At 35.1% G+C, this 20750-nt stretch overlaps 1 protein-coding gene across 1 annotated transcript in view; it reads left to right on the top strand.

The window, feature by feature from the left end:
* Positions 1-20750, top strand: part of MUSK (muscle associated receptor tyrosine kinase) — a 211357-nt gene that overhangs the window by 15437 nt on the left and 175170 nt on the right. The window contains exon 2 of the mRNA XM_074287325.1: positions 13932-14058. Within this exon, the coding sequence (XP_074143426.1) occupies positions 13932-14058 (127 nt within the window). The remainder of the gene's footprint in view (positions 1-13931; positions 14059-20750) is intronic.

The following is a 20750-nucleotide window of genomic DNA, read 5'->3' as shown; positions in this document are numbered from 1 at the left end:
TTAGCATTGGTACATGAAGACAGATTAAAATCTAGTCTTTTTTATTTGCTGCAGCCAAAAAAAATGATTATCTTTAGCCAACTTGTGATGAGCCACATAGAAACCACTCCACTATCTTTGCCAAGAAAACCCAGATGGGGTCACAAAGAATTGGATGTGACTGAAACAACAAAACAATAATACTTAGAGATGTCTAAAAATGGAATTAGTTACCTTGGGAAATGTAGATTTCCTCTTCTTTGGAGGATTTTAGGCAGACAGTGCTGCAGATTAACCATTTGATTATATTATAATGGAGATTCCTTTCATATATATCATTCAGAGTAGATGCCTGTGAATTCCAGGTTAATTCCCAGGAGGCCTCAGAATCAGTCTGAGTCAGGATAAGCACAAGTCTTTGGTCTTTAGGGGGAGAAGTGAAGGGGATCGACAAAACTGTCAGACACTCTCCTTGTCTACTACCAAAGTGACTCTGGCTTGTTTTACTCCAGCCCCCAATCCCTCCTACGATTATCTGTAGACACCAAAAGATTGAGCCAGCACAGAATAGTGAGAAGGGCCATTTTCCAAGCATATGCTAATAGAGTATTGTCCAATAGGTACTTAGTCTTAAGTGCTTGATTGTTTGATTCCAATGTATCTATACAGAGATTCAGCCCTTTACATCTCCTGCTTCCTTTTGTTTTAGAACATAAGTGGTCACGCCCTCCCTGACTTCTCAAGGAGGTGGGAATCCCAAAAAGGAGATGATCACGCCCCCTCACCCCTGACTTCTCAGAAAGGGAGGTGAAAGCACTAAAAAGGAGATAATCACATTCTCCCTGACTTCTCAGGAAGAGAGATAACAAAAACCAAAGGGAAGTGGGGATTGTTAGTGGGTTTCTGGGCTGAAGGGTCTTACTAGAAACAGGTATGCACAAACCTATCAACATGGGAGGTATTACACAAGCACATAGCAATAAAGCACAGGCTGTTAATGATGACTCTTCCCATAGCCAGTACAGGCTCAATGTGGTGTAACAAAAATGAATTGTACATCTAGTAATGATATAACAAACAATATAAATCAACATGATCTTGTAAAAGATTTCCAGAAGTCCTAGAAGGAGGGTATATAAACAACAGTCACACATACACCTTCTTTAGCAGCCAAGAGATAGTCCAACACCAATCTATTGTCCATTGCTTCACGTGTCAGGGAATCCAATGATTCCCCACAAGTTTTTGAAGTCCTGCAACAATCTTTTTATGTGTTAGGGAATCCAATGTTTCCTGCAGATTTGGAAGTCCTGCAACAGTCTTATCATTTCTCAGAAAATTCAATGATTCCTGAGGGCTTTTAAGTCCTACAACAGTCTTATGTCTCACAGAATCCAATGATTTCTGAGGGTTTTGAAGTCCAACAATTTTTGATGTCCATGAGTCAAATGCCATAACTGCCAGGCTCTTTCAGTGGTGGGCACAATCAGCAATGGAACCACCTGATGTTTCTTGGGTCTTCTCCTTCATTTCAAAGTCTGCTCTGTCTCTCTTCAATGGGCAAGGGGAATATGGCTCGTCGGCATCCACTGATTCTGTCTCCATCTGTAGAGTTACAAGCAAACCCTCTTCCCCAAGCAGTTAACCTATCTGGTCCCTTCCATTCACCACTTTCTGGGTCTCTCTATATCACCTGGTGATTATTTAAAGATAGTGGAGCTGCTCACACTGGACACTGCTCTTCCAGTGGATTATAAAACCTGTTTGCCAGAGCCAGTGCATTTTTGTCAAAAATAAAGAAATTAATAGTATAAAGAGCTAGGTTTAGAAGTTCTCTAGGGTTACCTGTGGCTCACTCTTTCTTTTGTTTTTGGAGGAGCATCTTAATGTCTCTATTTTCCTTCTCTACTATTGCCCATCTTGAGGATTAAAGGGTATGCCAGTAGTGTGTAAAATCTTATACTGTGCACAAAAGTGTGCAAAATGTTTAGAAGTATATGCATGTCTATTGTCTGCTTTTTATTACTTATGGCACATGCTTGTGCCATAATTGCAAATGCTTGTATAAGGAATTCAGTGACCACTCAGGCGGTCTATTTTGCTGCTGGTATTGCAAAAGTGAATCCTGAAAAGGTGTCTACCACAACATGGATAAAAGACAGATGACCAACAGATCCATTTGCCAAATTTCATTGGGTCTCAAACTACAAGGGTTTTTCCCTGGAGGAAGTGTAGGAGCGTGGAAAGGAATGCAAGCTATACAAGCTTTTGCTCCTAGCTTCCTCCCTTGTTATTCCAAAATGTAAACATAAAGCTTGAGCAGCCTGATGATATTTAGAATGAGAACTTTGAGCTTCCTGAAATAAAGGAATATTGGCCAACATGGTTAGTAGGCTATCTGCCTTTGAATTACCATCAAAAATAGGACCTGGAAGTCCATGATGAGAATGGACATGAAAGATATAAATCTTACCTGGATGGTTTCTTATTTGCTCTTGAAGTTCCTTAAAAAGCTGATATATATTAGAGGCTATAAATTTTATTTGGGCTGTGGCAATTCTTTGTAGCACACCTACTGAATAGGCTAAATTAGATAGTACATTTATATCTCCTGGATAATAAGTAAGAGTTATAATGATTGCATACAATTCATTCTGCTGAGTGGACTGAAAAAGAGTTCTGACTACTCTATAGTTAAGTCACGAGAGTATACAGTGCAAATAGTATGTTTGGATGCATCTATAAAGATAGTTGGTCATTTAAGAGGAACTTTAGAAATCTTTTCTTCAAGAATCCATCACTAATTATGTAATAGTCTGATTATCTTTAATGGATACCTGTGTGTAAAATTTGGAGCTGCGGCTAATAAAATTTGCCATTCTGGGATGGTTTCACAGCCTACATTAATTTGTAGTATAAAAGGTATATATCTTGGGGGTCTTATTCCCAGATAATTATTTCCTCACTTAATGGCCTTTAATAAAATTCTAGCCACAAGCACCAGGTAAGGAGTAAGGCTTTGTTCTGGTTGTGCTGGGAGGTTCACCCACTCTATCACACAGTTTTCTTGATGAAGGACTGCTGTGGGTGCCTCTTGTGTAGAAAAACCAGATATTTCCAAGGGTTTTTGAGTGACTTTTTCAACCACATTGGATAAAGCCAGTTCAACTTCTCTCAAAGCCTCTTGAGCTTCTTTTGTAAGCGTGTGTGGTGAGTTTAAAGCACTGTCTCCCCTTAAAATGACACACAATGGTTGAAATTGATAGGTAGTCAAGCCTAACACTGGACATATCCATTGGATATCTTCTGTCAATTTCTGAAAGTCATTTAAGGTATTTAGCTTCTCTGTTCTTAAGGAAAGTTTTTGTACTGTACGCACCTTAGGGTATATTTCATATCCTAAATATTGAAAAGGAGCATGTCTTTGAATTTTTTCTGGAGCTATGTGCAATTTGTAGTTCCTTAGAGTTTCTATGGTCTTTTGTAGACAAGCTTCTAACATTTGTTCCTCAGGTGCACATCCCAGTATATTATTCATGTAATGCAATAACATTACTTTTGGAAATGCTTTTCTTACTGAAGCAAGAGCAGCAGCAACATACATTTGACACATAGTATGGCTGTTTTTTATTCCTTGTGGCAAAACTGTTCATTCATATCTTTCATAAGACTGAGCTAAGTTAATGCTGGACACTGAAAATCCAAATCTTTTTATATCCTCTTTATCTAGAGGGTTAGAATAGAAATAATCCTTAATGTCTATAATCCAAAGAGGCCATTCTCTAGGCAACTGAGTAGGTAATGGAAGTCTAGGCTGAAGAGTTCCCATAGTTTCCATCTGTTCATTTACCTTTGTTAAATCAGTCAACATCCTCCATTTTCCAGATTTCTTTTTTACAACAACTACAGGGAATTCCAAGGACTTAGAGAAGGTTGTAAGTGTCCTTAGTCAAGTTGCTCTTGCACTATATCTAATAAGGCCTGAATTTTATCACTACCTAAGGGCCACTGTTCTATCCACACTGGTTGGATAGGAACATGTATAAGTGTTGGCAGGTCTTCAACAGAAGCCCTACCTAAAAAACTGAAGTATCCATTTGTAATCCTAATTGTTGTAAAATGACTCTTCCCCACAGAATGATGGGGATTTTTTCAACTATAAAAGGAGTAAAAACTCCTGTGTCACCTTCAAAAGTCCATCTCAAAGGGATAGCAGTAACTTCAGCTGCTATTGATCCTCCTACGCCAGACATGTAGGTGTCTGCCTTAATCTTTGGCCAGTGACTGGGCCAGTTGGCACCTCTGATAACTATACAATCTGCACCTGTGTCTACCAATCCTTCTAATGGTATGCCATTTATATAGATAGTGAGCACAGGTTGGTCAGCTGTCACAGCTGCTGTCTAGAATATTCCTGGATTTTGTTGCTTAGAGTCAGAATCTGGGCAACTATCTATCATCAGATTGCTTATTAGGAGTCTGTATCAGTAAACTTGATGCTACTACTTTTCCTGGTTGATAAGTCACACATTGTCTATCTATATTAGTGATTGGGATATTCTCCAGTTTCCCACATCAGTGTATGGATGAACACTATTTTGTAAGTAGTCTCAGAGGGTAAAAGAGTCAAGCCTATTGTGCCTGGAGCCAAGGATCCATAGGCTGGAGAGGAACAGATTTCATCTCTCCAGGCAGTATCTCAGTTGTCCCAGCTGCATACAACTCTATTCTCTCCAATTGTAATCCCTTTCTCCCATCAGATTGCTTCCTGGCTGATTGGTCATGTCTGGGTATTGAACTTCTAAAGGTTCTCTAGGTGTAGCATCGGCTGCCATTATGCCCCAAGTATTTTTTGCATTGGGTCCTGGGGCTGGGCCCCTCATCCAATTTCCCTGAATCAGTCTACATTCTGATGCCCAGTGGAAGCCTCTGTTGCATTTTGGACATGGAGTTTTTGGTCTTGTTCTCCCACCCTGTTTTCTCACTCTGTTTCTATGCCAACATTGAGCTTTTACTTGCCCTACTTTACCACATTGAAAGCATTGGTAAGTCTTTCTGAAAGTCCCTTGCCAAAAGGGACCCTGTCTTCCCATGTTTGGATTTTGGGAAATCTGAATTATAGCCTGGCTATAAAAAGTATTTGTGCCCACTGTGGCAAAGCATCTTATGATCTCCTCTAAAGGAGCATCCTTGTGTAGTCCTAGTATGATCCTTCTACAAACTTCATTAGTATTTTCTTTAGCAAGTTGCCTTATCATAATTTCTGTTGAAATTTTTACCAATAGTTCATATGATAGCTGTCTGCAAATGTCCCACAAAATCAGCAAAGGGTTCATTTGGTCCTTGTGCTATTTTTGTGAAGGCTTTTCCCTTGTCTTGTTTACCTGGAATAATACCCCATGCTTTGATAGCAGCAGAAGCAATTTGCTCATATGCTGCTATGGGGTAATTAATCTGTATGCCTAAGAACCTACACCTATTGGTTGGTCATAGGTGATTGGAGAATTAACTCCATTTTGATTATTTCATTGGGCTTGTATCCTACAGAGCTCAGCTCACTATATTCAGAAAGTCACAACAAGTTTTGTTCAGGTTCTAAGCTTTAGATTTCCAGTCCCTAGGGGACTATCCCTAAGACAAATTCTGTAATAAAATCTTAGCATAAGATGATGTAGCCCCATAAAGAATGCAAGCCTTTTTCAGGTCTTTGAGGATTTCTAGATCAAAAGCAGTGTATCTTCTACTTTCTTGACCTGAAGAGTTTAACTGTTGAATCACAGGATACATTTCTGTTCTTATGCGGGGAAGGTGCTGGTGATATCACTGCCCCTTCCACTGTTCCTTCTCCCTCTATCCCAAAAGGTGAAATTGATGGGGACATGTCAAGGACCTGCTCTGGTGTAGGCAGGGTTGAAACTTGGCTGTTAAAGTGAGAATAACCATGCCCTTCAAGTTCACTTAAGTCCTCAAACCCTCTGGTGATATTGCCATTAATCTGTCCTTTGTCTTCCTCTTTTTTCTCACACTTCCTCATCTGACTGTTCTTAAAACTTTTCTTTTTTTGAAACTTGCAGGATTCTTTAAGGCCAATTGTATTATGTTGTATATATACAATGTTTCCTTGGAAATTGAATCAGGACCATTATCATTATAATATTCACATAGTTGATCTCCTACTAGTTTCTAGCCTCTATTTCTTCTTGCTTGAAGAATCAAGGGGACATATATTCTAATGTATCCAGGAGTCCACCAATATGCTCCCAAGTTATAATTAAACCCTGTCTCTTTTATCAGTCTGAGTATGCTTCCTGTAGATCTCCTTCAGAGTGGGGTTGGGGGTGGGGATGGGGGAGAATATTTTCCTAATATCTCTATATATTCTTATAGAGTATTGCCCAATTAATAATTAGCCTCAAGTGCTGGATTGTCCAACCTCAGTGCATTAACTCAAGAGTTTCAGTCCTTTACAGAGAATGACTTGTCTTCTTATAAATTTGGCTCAGTTGTCTTCACATATTAAGTAATCAGGCTTTTTCCCCCAGCTTTCTTCTTTCCTTCTAATCTTGGCTGCCTTGGTTTTGTTTGTGCAAACCCCTTTTAATTCAATATAATCAAAAGTATCCATTTTACATCCCATAAGGTTCTCTCTAGTTCTTGTTTGGTCATAAAATCTTCCTTTATCCATAGATTTGAGAGTCACAAATATTCCACACTATTTTAGTTTCCTTATGATATTACTCTTTATATCTAAATCATGTACCCATTTTGACCTTATCTGAGTATAGGGAAGAAGGGGAGGAGATATTGTTCTACACCTTGTTTCTGCTTTTGTACTACTTTCCAATTTTCCTAGCAAGCTTTTTTTTTTTTTTTTTTTTTTAATGGAAGGCCTTTTTTTTTTTTCCCCCCTCCTAAGCTGGGGTTAAGTGACTTGCCCAGGGTCACACAGCTAGGAAGTGTTAAATGTCTGAGACCAGATTTGAATTTGAGTCTTCCTGAATTCAAGGCTGGTGCTCTATCCACTGCACCACCTAGCTGCCCCCTCAGGCTTTTTTTTTTTTTTAAATAATAAGTTTTTGTCCCTAAAACTTGAATCTTTGCACTTATCAAATATTACATTACTATAGTCATTTGTGCCTGTTACTGTTATTTGTATCTAGCTTACTATGGTCACAATACCATTACTAAAATATACTTAATCTATCCCACTTATCCAATCTTGGTTATTTCTTAGATGGTACCAGATTGTTTTGATGATTACTGTTTTATTAATATAGTTTGAGATATGATATGGTCAAGTCACCTTCCTTTATATTTTTTCATTGATTCCTTTGATATTCTTTGAACTTTTATTCTTTTTTTTTTTGTTACCTCTATAATTTTTTTCATAGTTTCATTGCGTTAGCAGTGAATATGTAAATTATTTTAGATGGAAATTCCATTTGTCATATTAACTTTTGTATTGACTATTATATTAACTTATCCTCCTGATAAGCAATTAATATGCTTTCCAATTTTTTTGCTGACTTTATGTAAAAGGTTTCATGTAATTGTCTTGGCAGATAGAATTCCAAATATTTTATGTTATCTATAATTACTTTAAGTGGAATTTCTCCTTCTATCTCAAAACATAGAAATGTTGATGATTTATGTGAATTTATTTTATATTTTGTAACTTTGCTGAAATTGTTAGCTATTTTAACTAGGTCTTTTTTGTTGTTGTTGATTTTCTACCAGCATATTGTCTGTAAAGAATGTAGTTTTGTTTCCTTATTATTTATTCTAATTCCTTCAATTGATTTTTCTTGTCATATTGCCATGACAAGCATTTCTAGGACAATTTATAGTAGAAACTACAAATGTATTATCCTGACTATGACATCAGGAAATTTTAATGGTTTTTTGGGGTTTTTTTTTTTTTTCTGACTGCTTGCAACATTTTCTCCTTTATTCAGAGCTTTAGAATTTAACTATGATATTCCTGGGAATTTTCATTTTGCAACCTGTTTCTGGAGGTAATTGACAGCTTCTTTCCATTTTAATTTTCCTCTCTGCTTCTAGGATATTAGGATAGTTTTCCTTGAAAATTTCTTGAAATGTGATGTCTAGGCCTTTTTTAAAAGAAAAATCATGGCTGTCAGGTTGGCCAGTAATTCATCAATTATCTTTCCTTAATTTATTTTTCAGGACAATTCTTTTTCCAATGAGATATTTCAAATTTTCTTGTTTTAAAAATCTTTTAATTTTTGTTTCTGGTTTGTTAAGCTTCTTTTGGATTCTAGTGTCCAGTGCCATGGAGATAGCTAAAGTTGCTTTATCTTTGGCACATTAGTTTCTGTCTAGGAGAAGATTGAGAAGTTATTGATCAGAGAAAATGTTTAGTCCATAACCTTATTGCTCAGGTTATCCAGAAGTGCCAACTCCCTTTACTATTTTTTGAAAATTATTGAGGACTCCACAAAAAGTTTTTGCTTATGTGAGTTATATCTGATTATATTTATAAATATTAGAAATCAAAATATTTTAGTATTGTAAAAATTATTTTATCCTGCAGACTTTTCCTTAAAGTGTCTAGGGGAACCTTCATATGTCTCTCTCTGGACTATAATTGACAACTGACATGGAGGATAGCTACATTCTCCTGAGTTTATAGAAATATCTTTTTAGAATAAATTGCTATGTAGTCTGGCTTTCCATTATGCTCTCTGCTCAGAATGCCTCCCAAATCTAGATGGCCTGACCTGCTATAATAGTGAAAAATAACAATTTAAAAATATGGGGCTACAAACAAATTTATTTTATCATATATGATTCATATCTCCTTTGGGTAGAGGGGACAAATTAAATATTTAAGCTTAAAATGTTTTTGCTAGGGTGAAAAAGTAATATGTAAGACAAAAATAAAAGTAGAAAAAAATCTCTTCATGTTTTAACAAATGACAGTATAAAATAGGTCCGTAAGAATATGCAAGCAGATTTCTAGATGCTCTTCAAAAGGCAGGGAGATGTAGTTAAAAGGGGAAGTATCACTGGATTTGGTATTAGGGGACCTGGATTGAAATCTCATCTCTGTTATTTGCTATCTATGTGACCTTGGGCATATCACTTCATCTGTCTGAGTGTCAGTTTCTTTATTTGTAAAATAAGGAAGTTGGATTAGAAATTTCTAATGGCCTTTAAATTCCAAATCTTATTGTCCACAAAAATGGGCTAATCAATTGTGTTAACTACCTTCTCTGCTTAAGAGACCTCACTTTATATTCCATGGCTTCATCAATTTATGTCTCTGTATTCCAAGTCTTTATCTTCAGCCTCACCTTTTCTGTTACTTTTTTTTTTTTTAATTTTTCTGAAATGTCTCAGAATTTATTTTTGACAGTATATATGCATGGTTAATTTTTTACGACACTATCCCCTGTACTCCCTTCTGCTCCGAATTTTCCTCTCCTTCCCTCCACCCTCTCCCCTAGATGGCAGGCAGTCTCATACATGTTAAATATGTTATAGTATATCCTAGGTACAATATATGTGTGCAGAACCGAATTTGTTGTTGTTGTTGTTGTTGCACAGGAAGAATTGGATTCCGAAGGTATTTTTACCCTGGGAAGAGAAACAAAAATGCAAACAATTTACACTCATTTCCCAGTGTTCCTTCTCTGGGTGTAGCTGATTCTGTCCATCATTGATCAATTGGATCTGAATTAGATCTTCTCTTTGTTGAAGATATCCACTTCCATCAGAATACATCCTCATACAGTATCATTGTTGAAGTGTATAATGATCTCCTAGTTCTGCTCATTTCACTCAGCATCAGTTTATGTAGGTCTCTCCAAGCCTCTCTGTATTCATCCTGCTGTCATTTCTTACAGAACAATAATATTCCATAACATTCATATACCATAATTTACCCAACCATTCTCCAATTGATGGGATCCATTCATTTTCCAGTTTCTAGCCACTACAAAAAGGGCTGCCACAAACATTTTGTCACATACAGGTCCCTTTCCCTTCTTTAGTATTTTTTTGGGATATAATCCCAGTAGTAGCACTGCTAGATCAAAGAGTATACACAGTTTGATAACTTTTGGGGCATAATTCCAGATTGCTCTCCAGAATGGTTGGATTCTTTCACAACTCCACCATCTGTTAAATTTAGTTTTGAATTTCCTGTCAATTGAATTATCAATATTTGTTAATCTTAAGTAGATAACTCATTAGCTTAAGCTCATCATACCTAAAAATGAGCTAATATTTTCCTTTCTCTTTCTTATAATACTCTACCATAACTGTCGTCTTAACCATTTTTGAGAACTTAGTAATTTAGGCAATTGAAACTTTGAAAACATTTAAATTTTGTTGATTTGCTTCTTCACAAAAAATCTCTTAATTTACTTCTGTGAGTTAAATTACAGACCTTAGAATTAAAAGGAATCCTAGCAACTATCTAGTTCAACCCAGTCATGAAAGGAACCTTCACTATAATATATCTGACACTTTGTCTTCTATCTTGAACCTACAATTTCAAGTTATCTAAAGATAGTCATCTGGCACAGTAGATAGAACACCATACCTGGAGTCAGTTCAAATCCAGCATTAGATCCTAGCTATATGACTCTGGTCCAATCACTTAACTCTGTTTGCCTCAGTTTCTTCATCTGCAAAATGAGCTGGAAAAGTAAGTGGTAAACCAACCACTACAGTATCTTTACCAACAAAACCCTGTGAAGAGTTGGATAGAACTGAAAATGAATAACAAAAACCTATGTTATTTTGGCATAACTTTTATTTTTAGTAAGTTTTTTTCCTGGCTCCAAACTTAAATTTACATTCTTGAACTTCCATTAATTATATCTAGTTCTACTCTTTGGGGTAAAACAAAACAAGGCTAATTGGCCTCATGACAGGTTTTCAAATACTTGCAGATTTATGTCATGGCATCCTCCCAGAGAAGCATCCTTAGTTTTATCACATGGAATCATATCAAGGTCATTATCATCTTGGCTATCTTCCTGTGAACACACTGCATCTTATCATTGACTTTCTTCAACTGTGATACTTAGAATAAGACATAGTATGTCAGATGTCTGGGTAGGCAGAGTGCAGAGGAATTATCACTTTATTCTTGGAATTTATGCTTCTTTAATACTGCCCAAGATGGTATTAATTTGGGGGGGGGTGCTACTACATTACATTGATGATTCAGTCTGAATCTGAGAGTCTACTTAAATCTTAATCTTTTTCACACAAGCCACTGTTCTTTTCTCTATTTCCATTACTTTCTCCCTAACTGAAGCTGAATTACTAGTCTCTTAGCTGTTTTATAACCTATATAGATCATTTCTTTTCTAATCCATCTCACCTATTGAGATTGCTAGATATAATCTTTTACATCTAACAGGTTGAACAGCTTTCAGCTGTGAATAAAATTCAGACTATTCCTTGACGTCAAGCTAATTTTTCAACTTCAACTTTTTAATGCACTTTTAAGAAAGAACACTGGATTTTGGTGAAATTAGTTTATATTTTCGCTCCTCATGCCTGTGCCCTTTTCCTTCAATGTATCCTAATCCACTTTCTAGAGGTGGTCCAAGACCCAGTTCAGTCATGATAATCAACCTTAACGATTTTAAAATCTTAAAAAGATGATAACTTTTCCTGCCATTGATTAGTCTTAATGTTTCTTGTTGGTGCAATTCATGAACTACTTAGTATCTGACCCCCTTTATTTCACAGCTATGTGATATTTTCCCCACTTAAGTGTAAATAGGATGAAGACATAGACTCTGACTCATATTTCTTTGTTATCACTAGATTTTGGCACAAAGTTGGAATGTCTGATGACAAGATTTTAATTTTTTTTAACTTTTATTTTCACATTGATCTACAGCACCCACCAAACCTATATATGTCACCTGCAAAGTATAATCCCCACCCCAGACCATTAAATAAAATAATATAAAAGTAAGATAACTGTTAAGAATTGACAACATTACATTTGATAGTATGCTACTTTTTACAAGAAAAATTATGAACTTTGGCTTTAATAATTACTTCAATACCAACATTGGTCTTTATATTTTAAGTGAGATTTGTTGCTAAAGAGCTGAGATGCAGTATGGCATAGGGAGATGTCCCAAAAGTCTTAGTAAGTTTTATATATTAATAGTTCTTAAAAACTTTAGTAGCTTTTAATAGACTTTTACATGGCTGAATACATCAGAAAGACCTCAATTCAAATTCTGCTTCTAATACATTTGATGAATGAAACTGAACAGGTTCATTCCAGTTCTGTAGGCAATTTCTAAAGTCTATAAACCTGAGATTGTTTGGTGGTGCAGTGGATAGAGTTCTGGACATGGAGTGAGAAAGACTGGAATTCAAATTGTTCTTAGATTTTTATTAGCTGTATGGTCTTGGACAAAATCACATAGCCACTGTTAGCCTCAATTTCTTCATCTGTAAAATGGGAATAATAATAGCATCTGCCTCTCAGGTTGTGGTAAGGATCAAATGAGATAATAGTTATAAAGCACTTAACAAAATGCTTGGTACATAGAAAGAGCTATATAAATATAATTATTACTAAAATGTAGAACAGTTGTTGACTTGTATTGGTAGAAGAAATTTCTTCATTGAAGTAGAGGGAGTTGTCTTCGTATCATTACTATTGTCAGTGTTGCTCTCTCAACTAAAAGGCTGAATTCAACATCAGAAAGACCTCATACAAAATTTTTCATGTTTTTAAAATTTTTTTCATATTTGTTTTTCTTTGTGATGCAATTATTCCATTAATTAATTAATACAATTTGTTCAACCATTTCCACTGAGACACACAGCTCTACCCAACCTTTTATTTGCTATTGCAAATAATGCTCCTATGAATATTTTTGTGTAAATAGGCATTTTCTTATTAACTCTTATTGTTCTGATGGGTATTATTACCTTACCTCCATCAATTATAAACTCAACATTTAAATTATTTCAAAGTTAGAAACATTTTACTAACTTGAATAATTTTAAATTGTTCTTTAAAACAAGTTGTCCTACCTATGCCCCAAAAGCTTTAAAACTGTGCATATCCTTTGTCCTAACAATACCACTATTATGTCTGTATCCCAAAGAAATAAAAGAATAAGGACCTATATGTACAAAAATATTTATAGCAGTTCTTTTTGTGGTGACACAGAACTGGAAATTGAAGGAATGCCCATCAGCTGGGGAATGACTAAGCAAATGATCCTGATAGAATACTATTGTGTTAACAAAATACCATTATTAGTCTTGTATCACAGAGAACAAAGGAAAAGGAAAAGGCTCTATATGTACAAAATTATTTGTAGCACCTCTTTTTGCAGTGGCAAAGAATTGGAAATTCTAAATGTGTGCTGAAGAATGACTAAACACATGATAGTAATGTAATACTGTTGTGCTAATAAGAATTGATATGCAGGACAATTTTAGAAAAACCTGGAAAGATTTATATGACTTGATTACAAAGTGAAGAGAGCAGAACCAGGAAAATATTGTACACAGTAAAAACAATATTATAAAGATGATAAACTGTGAAAAATCTCCAATAGGAGATAAGTTGGGCTATTCAAGACAATAGCCCAAGATAATTCCAAAGGATCCAAGATGAAAAATGAGAGAGAAAACTGATGAAATTTGAGGGAAGACTGAAATATACTTTTTTTGTACTTTATTTTTCTTGGAGGTTTTTTTTGTTTGTTTGTTTGTTTTTGGTATGTGTATATTCTTTCTCAATATGGCTAATATGGAAATATATTTTACATGATTTTATCACATGTATAATTGAAAATAAATGCTTGTTGACTGAAAAAAAAGTTGCCCTACTTCATAGCTCTACCAACAGTAAATAATTATAAAACAGGATTTTAAATGTGTAATATAATTTAAAGTTTTTTCTTGTTTGATATCTTTACTTTTTACAGCTCCTATCATCACCACTCCTCTTGAAACAGTGGATGCATTAGTTGAAGAAGTGGCCACCTTCATGTGTGCAGTAGAATCCTATCCTCAGCCTGAGATTGCCTGGACTCGTAATAAAATTCTCATTAAGTAAGTACATCAGCTCAAAATATGATTCTCTAATGAGAATGCAGTTTGTTGTTGTGCTGCATCTCTCAGAGAAGGTTGGCAGAGGGTCCAAATTGGCAAAATTGTGGTGTGGGTAAAATTTGATTTTGATGATCATGCTTCAAGTATATCATGAATTTTAGATAAGAAAGTATAATAGCTCCTATATATAGTGCTATTTTCATATAGAAAGGTACCTGTGAGATTGGTAGAGTAAACTTTTATTATCCAATTTTAAAAAATGAATAAAGTGAGACTCAAAGAGATTAAATGACTAAGACTTGATCTTAATTTTGGGTTTTCAACTCCAAGTTAAAAGTTCTTTTCTCTGAACTCTATTCCCTCTCATTAAAATTTTCTTACTCTAACAAAGTAGTCTCTGAAGCCCAGAGACTAAATGCCTTATTCAAAATAAAACAGCCAGTGAAATGGCAGACTCACTTTTAATATTCAGGTTGTCTGATTCCCAACATAGTACTATTCCTAAAACACTGTTGTTGCCTCCTTATCCCATTATGCCACCCTTCTTCTTATGAGCTAAGTTATTCTCATCTTTGAATCAGATTGAAGCAGGTTGGGGTCCCTTTAAGAAACTGTATTTCCTTTTGATCTGTGATTCCTTTCAGAGTCTCAACCATTACTGGGGAAGGCATATCCTCCCCAGATAAGTTATCTTTCCAGGATGCCAGAGCCTTTGATTCAATTAGAAATCCTGGTAAAAAAAAAAAGCACTCCTTTGAAGTGTTGTTAATTCCAATAGGAGATCCAGGCTGTCCCAGCCCCAATTGGATCTGACCTGCTTGGGCTGTCCCAGGCCCCCACTAAGACCCAATATAACAGCTTCCTTCATTAAAGGTCTTTTACAGATGGTCCTCACCAGCTCATTCAGCTGCCAGGACTTTCTATCCACTAAGAACTACATTCTCAATGAAAAACTCCATTTTCCTATTGATCTGCCACTATAGAAGTCAGCCTCTTAGCAAACTGATTTCTATCCAACAATAAACTTTCATTTTGCAACTAATAATTCAGGAATGAGTGAATTCTTTTACTCCTAGAATCTGTGATCAATTTAAAGGGGATTCTTAACAACTCTCTTAATTGCCACTAACCTCTAGACCACCAGGAATCTAGACCATTCAAACAGCATTAAGATGAGAACTGGTAGCACTTTTTTACACTTTAAAGTTGTCTATGTGTATACCTTTCCCAGTGGTATTTGCATTTAAAGTTTTATATTTATTTGTAGAAGGAAAAGTTTTATTCTTAATTAAAGAAATTTCAGGAATGAGAGAGCAGTGATAGATGGTTTTGTATATGGAAAATGAGGTAGTTGGGCTGAGAACAAGACTTTGAGACATCTCATGCCTCTAAAATTATACATTACAAACTGATATCCTTTCTATCTAATGTAAAATCAACACTGCAAATATTATTATTTATAATATTTGATTTATCTTCCCTGTAAAATCATGTCCCCAGATGGCAGAGTAGATTGGTAAGTTTCAAGCTCTCCTGATTTCCTCCACAAATAGAACAAATTTGTGCCTCAGGGCAAACAGAATCTTGAAAAATCAAGGTGACTTGGGGCAGAACTGGAGTCCTCCTGATACAATCTGGGGTGACCTAAAGAAAAAAAGCCCCAGGGCTGGAGATTAACCTGTTTGAAGTTCAAATACTTCCAGGCTAGCTCCAAGGAAACATCAAAGGGGACCTCCTCAAACTAACTGGGTGTGGTTGAAGCCTCCTCAGGAATCACAGACTGCTGGTGGAGTTAGGGTTTGAGTATAGGAAAACTGAGGGACCTTGATTGATTGGGAATGCCTGGTCCAGCTATGCTGTTGAGATGTAGCCCTGGGCAACAAAGAACCAGCACTTGGTGAGTGCAGAAGCAGAAGAGTCAGGAGCACTGCTGGCTATGGGCAATTGAAGAAGAGTAGAGCTCTAGGTTCCGGTTTCCTAGTCAGAGGGAAGAACTGAAGGGATGCTTGAGGCACTATTTATCTACCCCATAGTTAGAGATCCTTATACTAATACCTCTTATTAAAAAAATGAAAGGGCAAAAAAAAACCCATCATTGAGACATATTATGGGAACAGGGAAAATCAGGATTCTTCAGAGAAGGAGGACATTTTAGTAAAAAACAATAACAACAAAACTTCTACCCCAAATAGTAATGTGAAATGGATTCCTGCCCTAAGAGAATTTATAGAAGAACTCAAAAAAGAATTTAAAAATCAAATGAGAGACACTGAGGAAAAAATAAGGAAAAAAAAATAAAACCACAGAAGAAAAATAAGAAGCTTATGAAAAAAAAAAAAGAGTTAATTAGCTAGAAAGAGAACTACAGAGTCTCAAAGATGAAAATTAGAATTGGGCAAGGGAGGGCCAGTGAAGCTATGAGAGACCAAGAAATAACAAAAGAGGTTATAAAGTATGAGAAAATAGAACAGAATGTGAAGCATAAGAAAAAAATGACAGATCTGGAGAACATATTACGAAGACAAAATATAAGAATATTGAAAGTTCTGACCAAAAAAGAGAACTTGACATAATAATGCAGGAAATAATCCAAGAAAATTGTCCTGGAATGATAGAACATGAGTGGAAAGTAGAAATAGAAAAAAATCCACCAATCACCACTTTAAAGAGATCCTTTGTGGAAAACACACAGGAATATTATTGCCAAATTTCAAAACTCTCAGATCAAAGAAAAATTTTTGGAAGAAATAAGAAAAAAAATTCAAATATGTTGAAGCTTACAATAAAATTGTACAAAACTTAGCAGTAGCTACAATAAAAGACTGCAGGTTCTGGAATCATACCTACTGACAATCAAAAGAATTAGGCCTGCAGCCAAAAAAAAAATTCATATCCAGCAAAATTATCTATTATCCTGAATGAGAAAAAAAATGGATATTCAATGATCATGCAAATTTTCAGGACTTTTTATCAACCAAACCTGAACTTAAAAGAAAATTTAATTTATTAGAGCCAATTTAACATGTAAGAATCAATTTTAAGGAACTGAACATGGACAAACTGTTAAACATGTAATGCAGAAAAGGGTCCTCTTTATAACAAGTTCTCTGACTCCTTTACCATCATCATAGCAACTCTTGGACTGCATTAACATATTTTCCTGATAATACTTATTTATAAGTATAAGTATATAGGTATACTATAAATATTGACATTATAGAGGTAAAACTATCAGGAATCCTCAAAATAAAATACTATTGAAAGAACTGACTAAACTATATAGTTTCAAAATAAATGTTCTCTTAACTATATTAAGAAAAGTCTAAAACAAAATTCAGGAGTAAAATATACTGAAGCAATTCTAATAGTAACATCAAAAATAAAACTAGAATTTTCTTAAAACACAAGAATGAAATTAGCAAAAGTATCATGAGATTAAACTATATAGTTTAGTCAGTTCTTTCAATTTATTTTGAGGATTCCTGATAGTTTTACCTCTATAATGTCAATTTTGTTATTTATTTATTTGTTGTGATTTCTGCTACTTTTTTGTGATAATAGCTTTTTATTTTTTCAAAATACATGCAAAGATAATTTTCAACATTCACCCTTGCAAACCTTGTGTTTTTAATTTTTCCCCTCCTTCCTCTCCTAGACAATAAATAATCAAATATAAGTTAAACATGTACAAGTCTTCTAAACATATTTCTACATTTATCATGCTGCACAAGAAAAATGAGATCGTAAGGGGAAAAATGAGAAAGAAAAATAAGCAAACAACAACAAAAACAACAATGGGGAAAATACTATGTTGTGACCCACATTCAGTCCCCATAGCTCTCTCTCTGAATGCAGATGACTCTTTCCATCACATCCATTGGAATTGCTCTGAATTACCTCATTGGTTGAAAAGAGCCAAGTTCATCAGAGTTGATCATCCCATAATTTTGTTGTTGCTATGTACAATGTACTTTGGGTTCTATTCACTTCACTTAGCATCAGTAAGTTACATGTAGTAACATCAGTAACTTACATGAAGTAAGTCTCTCCAAGCCTTTCTAAAATCAGCCTGCTAACCATTTCTTATAAAGCAATAATATTCTATTACATTCATATACCATAAACTTTTCCTATTTTCAAAAGAGAATTTTGAGAGAGATAGATTTTGATTTGAATCAGTTTCACTCTTTCATCTTTCTGGAAATTCCCAAACTTTTTATTCTCAAACATTTTTAGCATGAATTCAGGAATCAGAGTAGGGCAAAGGAGCGAATGACCAGAAAATTCAGGAATGGTGAGGGACTATTACAGTAGTAACCCTAAAAATTGCTCAATATGTATGCAATTTATATAAATACATATTAAGTGCATGCATCAGTATAAAACAACCCATTTCAATTGAAATTCCCAGTGGTTTCCACAGTTTAAAAAAATCCCTTAAAGGAAAAATAATAAAGCTTTATATGATGCCTACTATGTACAAGGTACTTTTACAAATACTACCTTTATTTTTTTTTTTGATCTTCTCAACAATCCTGCAGGTACATGCTTTTGTTATTTCCATTTTATAGTTGAGGAAACTGAGGGAAACAGCAATTAAATGACTTTTCCCAGATTCATTCAGTAGTTTCTGTGGCTGGATTTGAACTTAGGTCTTTCTTATACTATCAGCTACCTACAGTTTCCTTAAGGGAAGTAAGAAATTATGGATAAATATAGTATGTGGAATTATATAGGAAATAGCAGAATTCAGTTGTAATATAGTAATCTTTGGTTTGGGAAAAGTTAGAATTGAGAAGTGGAGGTGGACAAAAGAGATTCATTTCATATACACAAAAATTTACTTTATTAGAGTCATACTCAGAAAATAATCCCCTATTGTAAATTTATTTATGTATTTTTAACTGAGGCATTTGGGGTTAAGTGATTGGCCCAGAGTCACACAGCTAGGAAGTGTTAAGTGTCTGAGGCCATATTTGAATTTAGATTCTCCTGACTTCAAATCTCTCTCCACTGTGCCACCTAGCTGTCCCCCTCCATTGTAAATTTAAATGGTATTCAGTACAATCATATTCTTATATGAAATCATCTTTGCCCAAATAAAACTACAAATAAGGCAGATTTAAAGAATTTGGCCAATTCTTAAAATCTGTTACTCTGACAACTTTTTTTAAGGTCTAAGAACGAAGATAATATAGAATTAGAGCCAAAGGAAAGAGAAAATTTCAAAAAAAAAAAAAAAAAAGTGGATAGTCAATCTTGTGAAATACTATAGAGAGACTATATTATTATTTTTTAAGAGAGATCAGCCAATCATGCCTAAAATCAGAGGGAAGAAAACTAAAGCTTCCAGAATGGATTAGAACATGGTCCCCCTGAATATTAGGCCATTAAGCAGAGTTGTCAGTGTTCCTCCCTAGTCCTTATAGGCATGCCAAGATTAGAATTGTCTGAAATATTCAATGCTAGCTTTCAGATTAATATCTGTTTGTTTTTGTGTAAAACTTTTCCAGTTTCATGCATTCAAAAAATTAAACAACACATTTTACCCCAGGGGTGTGCTCTTAGTCAAACACTTGACAGTAGTCAGTGGTAAGTTCTCTGTGCTATCTATCATTCACCAGCTCAACCCAGCATTTAAGTGATCCACTGAACCACAAGGGCCTCTCCTTGATCTCTCTATGACTCTCAGAGAGCTAGCTACTTCTTCCTCTGAGCTTTATCCCTTTGTAGGCATAGTGCTCATTTTATTAGTCTGAGGGACTGGTGTATCTGTGTATCTCTCTAATTAAATCCTTGTTTTAACACTTATTCACCAGAAAACTCTTCCCTCTTCCTTTGCTTCAGTTTCTCAATGCCAGTACAGTGAGTCCCACAAGCATGACACAACTACAGTTAGTATTTTACTCATCCATAAAAGAATAAAATAAAATACATCAAATAACTGAGATGAGGCTAGTTACTTCCTTCCAGGCAAAGCAATTCAAACCTTGTTTAGTATGCAGGCAAGCCCAAAGCCCAGGGTGTCAATGTATAAAGTTCAGGGGTTCACATTCAACTGTGGAAGGGAAGGGAAAAGAAGAATTAGCCACTGTCCCGGCCCACTGCTTTATCTATATGCCCATCCTTCAGTAGCCACAACTGGGCCAAATCACTATATACATATATATATATATACACATATAGTGTATATACATATATATGTATATATATACATATGGTGTATATACATATATATATATACATATGGTGTATATACATATATATGTATATACACCATATGTATATATATTGTTCTGTGTATGATGAGGATTGCGGAAGTCATGTAAATAATTTCCTACTTATAAAAATTGTGGAATGGAGGAAAATAGCACAAACCCATAGAGAATGTATTAGATCACTACTTGTGGGTAGTATAATATCTTGGAATGAAAAAATGCCTTCCATGGAGTTGGGGTTATTTCAGGACTGGCTCAGATCAGGGACTGGGTTGGTTCTAATATTTTCATTGCTCTAACAACCCAAATGACTCATTGTGAAACAAACTCAGATTTCAAGGATTAACTTCTAAACTAGTTAGTTGTTCCAGCATCATCTTTGTATGGCTCTTTGTAGAGGTGTGTTGGAGTCAGCTTGAACCAATTGCAAAGAATTGATTGTTAAGTTTTCATTTTACACATTTATATTATTTT

This window comes from Sminthopsis crassicaudata, chromosome 1 (genome assembly GCF_048593235.1).
Source record: "Sminthopsis crassicaudata isolate SCR6 chromosome 1, ASM4859323v1, whole genome shotgun sequence".
Classification (NCBI taxonomy): domain Eukaryota; kingdom Metazoa; phylum Chordata; class Mammalia; order Dasyuromorphia; family Dasyuridae; genus Sminthopsis; species Sminthopsis crassicaudata.
The sequence above is the reverse complement of the archived record's forward strand: the minus strand, read 5'-3'. Positions and strand labels throughout refer to the sequence as shown.